General features: G+C 32.1%; 2 protein-coding genes across 2 annotated transcripts; both read right to left on the reverse strand.

The window, feature by feature from the left end:
• Positions 1 to 1,376: 1,376 nt before the first annotated feature.
• Positions 1,377 to 1,889, reverse strand: LOC115228189 (the record flags this gene model as incomplete). The annotated part of the gene is made up of 1 exon (XM_029798831.1): positions 1,377 to 1,889. A coding segment is annotated over exon 1 (513 nt), but the record flags the coding sequence as incomplete, so codon positions are not given.
• A 2,614-nt stretch (positions 1,890 to 4,503) lies between these two features.
• Positions 4,504 to 9,881, reverse strand: LOC115228190. Its single transcript, XM_029798832.1, has 3 exons — positions 9,672 to 9,881; positions 6,918 to 7,077; positions 4,504 to 4,799 (listed from the first exon to the last, which is right to left on the reverse strand). Exons 1-3 carry the CDS (start codon positions 9,879 to 9,881, stop codon positions 4,504 to 4,506), a joined length of 666 nt encoding a protein of 221 aa, XP_029654692.1.
• Between the last annotated feature and the right edge of the window lie 1,043 nt (positions 9,882 to 10,924).

Below are 10,924 nucleotides of genomic sequence, written 5' to 3' on the forward strand. Positions count from 1 at the left end.
CTGATGGGGAAGATATCGTCATTTTTCCATTTTATGATACGAACTAAATTGTGTTTTTTATTGCAAACTATTTTTAGAATTTGATTTATCAAAATTTAGAAATATTTTGACATTATTTGAAGAATTGGTTTTGTCGTATATTGTTTCTGTGAATTTATCGGCATGGATATTTTTGTCGACAATTATTACATCTTGGATAATCAAACTTCGGTTTAATGGTTGAACAGTTGGTTTTTCAAAATGGATCTTATTCTAATCGGATTTAAGCTGTAATATCCAACTTTGATTTATTCCTTGACACCGTCATAATTTCTGAAATAAGCTCATTAATCTTGACAATTTCCTATATAAAAAATTCTATAAAACTTTTTTATCCTTTTTTCCTGGCGTGTTAAATATAAAATATACTTTTGTTTAGTTTGTTTATACCGTCTGATTTAGGCCGCTTGGCTAAATTTTAGTCAATAATTTATTGGGAAATTTACAATTATGAAATTTATTGGGAAACTTGAATTTTTAATTGAATATTTATTATTTCCATGAAAACGGTTTATAATTCTACTAACTTTTTAATTTGTTGCTTGTTAATAAATTTGAACTTCCAGTATAATTTATAATGCTATTAATTTCGGTTGTCATTTTTATATATGTAACTGAGCTGAAATCACTTTAAAATCAAATTTAGAAACAGACTGTTTATTTTTATTCTTTTTTCTGAATGTTTTTGAGAGATCATTCACAACTTGAACTAAAGTCATAAATATTTACATTTTTTCTTTATTTTAAGTTTATGGTGGTCGGTTTTTTGTTGAAAGGTGTCTAAATATTGATAGTACATTAAACCCGAGTCACTTAAACATGAAGTAATAATAAATAAATTAAGCAGTAGATTCATTTTGCAACGACAATATATTTTTTAATAAATATATGTGTGATTCGGGCGATATGAATAATTAGGATAGAAATTCCATAAAATTAGTGATAATAAATTTATTATAAATTAACGTTTTTAGTTACTAATAACTAACTAATCTGTATAATTCTCCTCCTTTTTGAACCGTTGCACTGGATCTGCGTATTCTCATCCTTTAACACTTCATATGACACATGAGACACATCTTCCGGCAAATCTGGTGGATCTGTTGTTTCTCTAGCCAATTTTAGGAGGTGGTTGGTGGCCCTCGAAACTTGTTCCTCATGTTTTTCAATTTCCACTCCATGTTTATGTTCAACAAGCATGGTCTCCAATGTCTTTTTAATCGTCAGCGATTGTATATACGATCTAGTGGAAGCATCCAACTTCAGTCTTTCCATATAAGACTTATAGAATTTAGAAACTATCCCGTCCCATGTGAGGACAATGGGATTATCGTTACCTTCGCACCGTGGATTTGAGATAATTCTCCAGCAAGAAGATCATATTTATGTAGTTTTTCTACTTCCACTTGCTTTAACATGGCGTGGGAAGTAATTCCGACTTCAATTAGAGTGATTTCGTTTTTCGTTTTATCAAGGACAAAGATATCTGGTCTATTGTTTTTTACATGAACATCTGTCTGCAAGGTGGTGTCCACTCTTATCTCTACTTTATGATTTGAGCTAACCGACTGGACTGTGTGTGACTTTAACCTTTTGGTTTTCTTGATTCCATATTGGCGGCAGAGATGCAAATAGATGCATCTTATAACTTCATTATGTCTTCTGGTATAATCACTGTTCAGCATTTTGCTACATCTTGTAGCCATGTGATCAACAGATTTTTTAGCTTGATTACAATGATTGCACATTTCTCCGTTATCGTTGAAAAATATATTTTGATCCTGAATAATACAATACACTGCTTCTGATATCGGACTGTTGTTTCCATTCACTAGCCATTCCGTAGACATATTGATGTCGACATTCTGATCCTCACAACATTTGAAAAGCACGGAATGCAACATCTTCGATTTAATAATCTTCATTAGATTTTTTGTTGATTCTCCTTGATTATGTTTATATTCAATTCTGAAGGATCTTCAATATTGTATTTGAAGGTAAGAAATCTTGCGATAGTGGCCAGATGTGTTTTCTTTATTTTCAAGACCCGCAAGATTCCAGACTTTCTGAGACACATTGTAGACTTTCTTTCAAGATCAGTCAAAAATTGGTATAACATGCATTCACTTTTATGGACAATTGAATTAAGTCCTCTTCCAAATTTCTTCATTAATGAGTATCTTGTTTTCGTCTAATAATAGTGTTATTTCTTCATTTATCACAACGGTTCTCACCCTGGGTCGAAAAATGGGTTAGAAATGGGCTGGCTCGCAGGATTGAGAGACAACGAAGGATGCAAAAACGGCCATTTTGTCAAAATTGATATAAAATATCAAAATTAAATGTTCCATTGTCAATTTGATGAAAAGAGTGTCAAAATTGAACACCGCATTGTCAAAATCGATATAGAAATGTCAAAATTGAACTGAACTGGTATAGTCAAAAGGATGAGAAATACAAATATTAATTCTTAGTTAAAATCTACAATATAAAACGAGCAAATAGAAAGAACTATGGGATTAAATTGCATTCAAATATATTTTAAACGTGTTTATTTTAATTTTTGTGACATCATCGTCTCAGGCCGTTCATGTAGGCAGGATCGAACCTTTCAGAAGGATCTCCCTCGCTTGAATCGGGGATCACGAGGATAATAATAATTAACTGGCTTACCCGTGTTTGGTCTTTAAATAAATAAATAAAAATTTTAATTTTTGTATGTATTGATTTTTTTTAATTGGTCGTAAAATTTTTATATACCAAAAATGGGAAATTTGCGATGATTTATTATATGTACATACTTTTCAATTTTTGTTAAACAACCAAAAATGCAAAACCTCAATTGCTCGTCGAATTCTATATCTCGTAAAAATTGGGTCGGTTTCATAATATAGCAAGTCTTAGAGGTTTTACTATACATTTTGATTAATCGAAAATATCCGATCAACAAGTTTTTATCAAGTTTCGGGAACTTTAACTTTTTGATTGTTTTTGTAGATAAATTTTTAGTTTTGAATTGTTCCATAATTGACTCAACACTCACTAAAATTAGCTGTTTTTCCGCAAATGTTCAATTTAAACAAGAAGGAAAATTTATTGACAATTATTTGGCATGATAATAAGTTGTTGTCGTCCTTATAACGCAATATTTGCATTTTTTGATAGTTTTCTTGTATATCATTCAGTCAATCACAACCGGGCATGGTAAAACATAGTTTTACTGTTGTCATTTTCAAATTTTCACTAAAATTGGAAATTTTTTTAAAATTTGCAAATTTAACGGAGTCTAGTGTTCATGACTTAATAAGATTATATTTTGAATTACAATAAACGTTTTTAGGCACCTTATAATGAAAAAGTGATGGTGCTGATAAATGAGTCTTGCTTAAAAAGGATCCGAAACAACAACCACTTAGTTCATATTTTGTTTTTATAAAAACTTAAACTATTTAAAATTGATTGCTGTATTAATTTATTCCTTTCGGTTTGAATCATTCCTTAGCTTTTTAACTGCAATCTTTTGTTAACCATCACGAATCTGATCTTCACTTTAGATTTTAGGCAAAAAATAAAAATTACACCCCTTAAATAGAAAAAAGTTAAAAAATTACTTTATAACTGACAAACAAATGGGAATGTTACCTACAATGTAATCTATTACAGAAAAGTAAAATGTTGATGTGAAAATTTTGTTTACAAATTTTTATTGGCTTTGCTATTCGCGAGGCTAGCCGAGCGTCTCATGAGACTATTAGGTAATTTATAACTTGCTTGTTTGCATTTGCGTGTTTTAAAAAAAATTCTTGTTTATCACATTTAATAGTTTTATTCGAACAAATTAAGAAACTCACACTTTTTATTGTTTTCGCACACATAAAACATAATGGAAAGCCACTTGACACTAATATAATTATTAATCATATTATAAATCAATTATATCCATTATTATCTTAAATCAAATTAAAAAAAGAACAGCAAAATAATTAGCACAAATGCGGTTATTCGTAATTAATAAACGAAATTCATTAACGAGAGAGAGCTCACTGTGCGTGTGAAACCACAAAAACATAAAATAGATATTGAATTAATGACATTATTTTTGTAGATTACTCACCTTTTTGGCATAAATCAGATTTTTGAGAATAAACTGAAATTTTAGATAAACTAAATTTTTACGTATTGATGCGTTTTGAGTTTTTTTGATAGCCAGAAAATACACGACCGTTATACTAAAATATCTTAAAACAGAAGCCGAATAACCAACCTGATCTTTGATTAAACTAAACATTGTTTGTCACGTGCCATTTAACAAACATCAAATTTGATTGATGGCAATCATGCCTAAAATAATCTATCGATTCAGTCACAAAATCTAAACAAAACCGTGAAAGAAAATAAGCAAAAAAGCATTTAAATCCAGAAAAATAATTAACTTGGCATTATTTGGATTAGATGACGTATATGTTAAAGATGTTTCTGGTGTTTCGGGTTGTGGCCACGTTTCTTGTCAACAAACACAAATTCATCAACACGACTGCTGTCATGCTCCACCAAATAATCTTCCGTATCACTGCCAGAGTACACAAAATTCGACGAAGAATTAGAAGACCCGGAATTGACAGGATTAGACGTAGGGGCATTACAAATCAACGAAGGGTCAGGAACTACTTTTTGACGACAAAAAACTTTCCGGATTCCCTCCAAACGAGCATCTTTGAGTTCCGCATTTATCTCGACAGTTCCTGATTTTAGCATTTCGGCTGAAATTTAGTAAAATAATCAACTTAGAGAATTTTCAGCTTTAAGTTTTTCTCTGAAGGTTGCTATTTTGCAATCAAACTTGAGTACCATTCCATTCAAAAAATAAATGTAGTCACGTGCTTTTTGAAGGATTTTGGCACGTGGAATCTTAGATTGAGTCGGATTAAGAATTTTACTCGTTCTCTGGATGAGGGAATGATATCTTTCAAGTCTTGAAAACAATTTTTATATTTTTTCTGCGCTTTCTCTCAAGGGCATTGTGAATAGCACGACGAGACTGAAAGTTTATATATTGAATGATTTCATCATTTTTATTGACATCATCGGTGGACCTTCCTGAATTCAGAGAATGTAAATGATTGAGTATCATACAACTATAAGATGATTTCAAGTTTTAAAGTAAATAATTATCAAGGATCGATTAAAGCATGCAAACACGCATATACCTACGTTTGCTTGTTATGAAATTTCTTTTATTATTTTTTAAAACGTTTTAATAAAAATTATTCATAAATTATAATTACTATTAATCAAAAATTAATTTTACAGGATTTGGTTTTAAATCAAAAAGTTTTAATAAATATTTAATTGCAGCAGAGGATAAGATGGAATGGCAATTCCCAAGCAAGTAATCCACAAATAATCAATTTCATCAGCAGTTGCCAGATATTAATGATTTTGTCTTAGTAAATAAATTCTTTAAATTTGAATTCAACAAAAACTAAAAATGGCTACATCATTAAAATTGACGAATCCAGAATTACACAAACATTGTAATTGTCTAAAACAAAAATAAACATATGGTTTATTTAAATGTATAGAAAATGTAATCAAAAAATTTTTACATCATTTTCCCACCCTGCCTTTCACTTTGCGTTTACGGTAATCTTTTTTCTTCAAAATCTTGTCCTTTTTGGGCACTGCGTTTAACATCTCGTCAAACTAAAACATTAATAAAAATCGCAAACTTCCTCAGCGGTTTTGGTCATGTCCTGGAAATCACTTTCTAATGAATCACTGCAATCGTCGCTCAATGAAAAATCGGAAGAATCCGCCTCGACCTTCTGCTCTCCAACGAGCATATCAAAATCACTATCTTCCACAGCTTCGGTTTTAATATCCGTTTTAACACAATAAGAACACCCTCCCGACGAGTCTACTCCAATCATGCGAAAAAAACTATAAAAATAATCATTTTTGTTTCACTGGTGTAAATATCGTTCATCCAAAGGAATCGATGATTGATGACTATTTATAAACTGAACACTGTTCACAGGTAAGGCACGGATGCCTACACAATGACGAATTTTCTTCTGTGACATTATAACGCGACCTTCCTCTTCTACAAAAATATTTGACAAAAAACTCATTGGACGAGGCTTTTTGAAAACAAAACGGTCAAGAAATCTAATTGAACTGAAATCTTGTAATGGATGTCCTTGATAGGAAATAGATTCCCGCTATTAAATATAAAAAAAAGGAATACTTCGGTCAATGTTGTCGCAAAATATGAAATTGTGGGGTGAACGTGCGAAGAAAGTAGTTCCAACTCATTTCTACAAACACAGAGAAAGCCCAAAGAAGCATCAACGCCACAAAAACGTGGATTTCGTTCTGTGGGATTGAAACGGTCCTCATTCTCTGAAGTGCCAGTAGTTTCGAAAAGAATCACGTGTATCTTTGATGTTATTTCAGAAATCATGATCAAAGATGCTGCCACAAAGGCAGGATTGTGATGTTGAAGACAAACTTGAAGCAAACGTTTAATAAATGCCTAAATATTGTTAAAATTAATAAAATAACCAAAATCCTATTCATATCCTTGTCACCAGCCAACGCCTTATATAGCAAAGTAAGAAACATTGCAGGCTTTGAACAGTCAAATAGACGCACATCAGCAAGACGAGTGTAAAGCGCAGAAAAAAAGCGATCAGTCACAGCTCTAAATTATAAAACCACAAATGTTCACTCAATCGATATTGTAGATATGACATGAAGAATTTGAAGAACTCTTATAGAAGCAGAGAAAGAAAGAGAGTGAGAAAGCAAGTAGAGAGTGTCAATATTTTCATCAAACAGTGAATAATGTTCTCAATAATAAACAAATATAAACTTACTCTCTGCATAAGGAATAGCTCGATATATTGCATCAAGGAGTACAGACATTGTCTTTGAATGTACAGTGTCATTTGGAATGAGAGTTTTGAAGTAAGAAAGGTATATTCCAATCAACAACCCTGCCAGACTAGATCCTGCATCGTCAGACGTAAAGATAAACTGAGACAAGCAACAAATAGCATAAAATCTAATAAATTCAATAAAATATTTACTGAGTTCGACTCGAAACATTTGGGCGGAACAGCACCATTTCTAACTGCTTTCCAATTACTTGATTACAATGAGGCATTCTCCGAACCAATGATTGAATATAAAAGAGAGCAGTCGATGCCAAATCCTTATTCTGATCCCCCAATTTATTAACCAACAACTCGATGGGTTTCTTGCAAAATTAAAGAAAATAAAAACATGATTTTGTAATGAGCGACAAATGGCCAAACGAAATGTAAATTGAATGGATTTTTTCCTGATTGAGGGTATACTGTCTTCCATACTAGTCTTGAGAAGGTCACATAATTTGGTCAGATACAATATGAGGCGGTCCTCAAACCATAAACACGTCAAATCAATTACAGATAGTTCATGTTTAAATGATTTAACAGCCTAATTAAATTTATTTTTAAATACTGTTACTTGATCAATGCTGATTAATTTCTTTCTCGGAAGTAAATATTTTGAAAAAAGTTCAACCAAACCTTCCAAGGCATGCACAGATTCTCCGAGAATCACTTTAAGAAAGTGAAAATAAGTTTCAGTTAACATCCACATAAACTGTGACAACAATCCATAATGTAATACAACACCAAAAACTGTACATTGATTTTGGGTTTTGGTGTGAATAAAATACATTCCTACTATAAAATCAAGGTCCACGATTAAAATTGAAATTTCTAAGTTTAATAAAATTAATTGAAATTTTGATTTTAGAAGAATTCTAAAAATATATTGAATATTTTACTGATATTCTAGAAAAAAATTATAATCGAGATAATAATTGAAATGATGGAGGATATCAGTCCAATTAATGTAATTTGTGAGATTAATGATATTTTCTTTCCGTTAATTTTATACTTTTCCGGGTTCTATGTATATTATTATTAATGGTATTTTCAAATACAAATATAACTGCGAAACTTGACAGATGGTTAAAACTGCACAAAATTTTTTTTTCCATTTCGAAAATAATCGTCTTTCCGCCAATTGTATCCCAACTTGTATCATTCGCGTTGTAAAAAGCACATTCATTTTGAAAAACTAAATATTTTCAAAGTGATAACTGGAATGATTTGTGACGATTGGGAAACTTATACTTATTTTTTTGATAAAAATTGTCGATGAAATGGAGATGATATCAGAGTGTAAAGTTTGTTTTTTTCTGATGGGGAAGATATCGTCATTTTTCCATTTTATGATACGAACTAAATTGTGTTTTTTATTGCAAACTATTTTTAGAATTTGATTTATCAAAATTTAGAAATATTTTGACATTATTTGAAGAATTGGTTTTGTCGTATATTGTTTCTGTGAATTTATCGGCATGGATATTTTTGTCGACAATTATTACATCTTGGATAATCAAACTTCGGTTTAATGGTTGAACAGTTGGTTTTTCCAAAATGGATCTTATTCTAATCGGATTTAAGCTGTAATATCCAACTTTGATTTATTCCTTGACACCGTCATAATTTCTGAGATAAGCTCATTAATCTTGACAATTTCCTATATAAAAAATTCTATAAAACTTTTTTATCCTTTTTTCCTAGCGTATTAAATATAAAATATACTTTTGTTTAGTTTGTTTATACCGTCTGATTTAGGCCGCTTGGCTAAATTTTAGTCAATAATTTATTGGGAAATTTACAATTATGAATATTTATTGGGAAACTTGAATTTTTAATTGAATATTTATTTCTTCCTATTGAAAACGGTTTATAATTCTACTAACTTTTTAATTTGTTGCTTGTTAATAAACTTGAACTTCCAGTATAATTTATAATGCTATTAATTTCGGTTGTCATTTTTATATATGTAACTGAGCTGAAATCACTTTAAAATCAAATTTAGAAAAGACTGCTTATTTTTATTCTTTTTTCTGAATGTTTTTGAGAGATCATTCACAACTTGAACTAAAGTCATAAATATTTACATTTTTTCTTTATTTTAAGTTTATGGTGGTCGGTTTTTTGTTGAAAGGTGTCTAAATATTGATAGTACATTAAACCCGAGTCACTTAAACATGAAGTAATAATAAATAAATTAAGCAGTAGATTCATTTTGCAACGACAATATATTTTTTAATAAATATATGTGTGATTCGGGCGATATGAATAATTAGGATAGAAATTCCATAAAATTAGTGATAATAAATTTATTATAAATTAACGTTTTTAGTTACTAATAACTAACTAATCTGTATAATTCTCCTCCTTTTTGAACCGTTGCACTGGATCTGCGTATTCTCATCCTTTAACACTTCATATGACACATGAGACACATCTTCCAGCAAATCTGGTGGATCTGTTGTTTCTCTAGCCAATTTTAGGAGGTGGTTGGTGGCCCTCGAAACTTGTTCCTCATGTTTTTCAATTTCCACTCCATGTTTATGTTCAAAAAGCATGCTCCAATGTCTTTTTAATCGTCAGCGATTGTATATACGATCTAGTGGAAGCATCCAACTTCAGTCTTTCCATATAAGACTTATAGAATTTAGAAACTATTCCGTCCCATGTGAGGACAATGGGGATTATCGTTACCTTCGCACCGTGGATTTGAGATAATTCTCCAGCAAGAAGATCATATTTATGTAGTTTTTCTACTTCCACTTGCTTTAACATGGCGTGAGAAGTAATTCCGACTTCTATTAGAGTGATTTCGTTTTTCGTTTTATCAAGGACAAAGATATCTGGTCTATTGTTTTTTACATGAACATCTGTCTGCAAGGTGGTGTCCACTCTTATCTCCATTTTATGATTTGAGCTAACCGACTGGACTGTGTGTGACTTTAACCTTTTGGTTTTCCTGATTTCATATTGGCGGCAGAGATGCAAATGGATGCATCTTATAACTTCATTATGTCTTCTGGTATAATCACTGTTCAGCATTCTGCTACATCTTGTAGCCATGTGATCAACAGATTTTTAGCTTGATTACAATGATTGCACATTCCTCCGTTATCGTTGAAAAATATATTTCGATCCTGAATAATACAATACATTGCTTCTGATCTCGGACTGTTGTTTCCATTCACTAGCCATTCCGTAGACATATTGATGTCAACATTCTGATCCTCACAACATTTGAAAAGTACGGAATGCAACATCTTCGATTTAATAATCTTCATTGGATTCTTTTGTTGATTCTCCTTGATTATGTTTATATTCAATTCTGAAGGATCTTCAATATTGTATTTGAAGGTAAGAAATCTTGCGATAGTGGCCATATGTGTTTTCTTTATTTTCAAGACCCGCAAGATTCCAGACTTTCTGAGACACATTGTAGACTTTCTTTCAAGATCAGTCAAAAATTGGTATAAAATGCATTCACTTTTATGGACAATTGAATTAAGTCTTCAGCCTTCTTAGCTGCAGATTTGGCCTCCAGGGCACATGAAGTTAAGTGAGAAGCAGAAAAGGTGTCGCAGCAGGTTGCGTCCCAAACGAGGCCTTTTCCGCCTTCGAAGGGGAAAAGGGTCATCCCGTCAGGACGTTTCCCGTCGCCGCGGTCAAGGCCCGGTGGCTCGAGGACCGAAGGAAATCCCGCCGAGTCGAGGGCCCTCCGTATGATGTCGTTCATAGCAGAGTGCCTCGGAAAACGTCCGGCACTCCTCTTGCACGATAAAGGGTGCAGACCGAAAGGGTCAACAGTGCAGCCACAGCGGCACGTGTGCGGGACACATTGCCTTAGTCCGAGTCGCAGAGAGACTCCCATCCTTACCGCTTCATCGTCAAGGAGAGTGCCAGATGGGGCATTCGGGAATGCACAAAGCCAAGCTCCGCTAGCCGGGTAT

Source organism: Octopus sinensis, unplaced genomic scaffold, assembly GCF_006345805.1.
Source record: "Octopus sinensis unplaced genomic scaffold, ASM634580v1 Contig09797, whole genome shotgun sequence".
NCBI lineage: Eukaryota > Metazoa > Mollusca > Cephalopoda > Octopoda > Octopodidae > Octopus > Octopus sinensis.

Excerpts from the sequence above, each read along its gene's own strand:
- LOC115228190 (XM_029798832.1), bottom strand. The coding sequence starts at position 9,881 with ATGGAGATAAGAGTGGACACCACCTTGCAGACAGATGTTCATGTAAAA. Across the intron at positions 7,078-9,671 it reads CTCAAATCCACGGTGCGAAG|TTTATCTTTACGTCTGACGA; the intron begins GTAACGATAATC and ends TGCTTGTCTCAG. Across the intron at positions 4,800-6,917 it reads AGCTATTCCTTATGCAGAGA|CCGAAATGCTAAAATCAGGA; the intron begins GTAAGTTTATAT and ends ACTAAATTTCAG.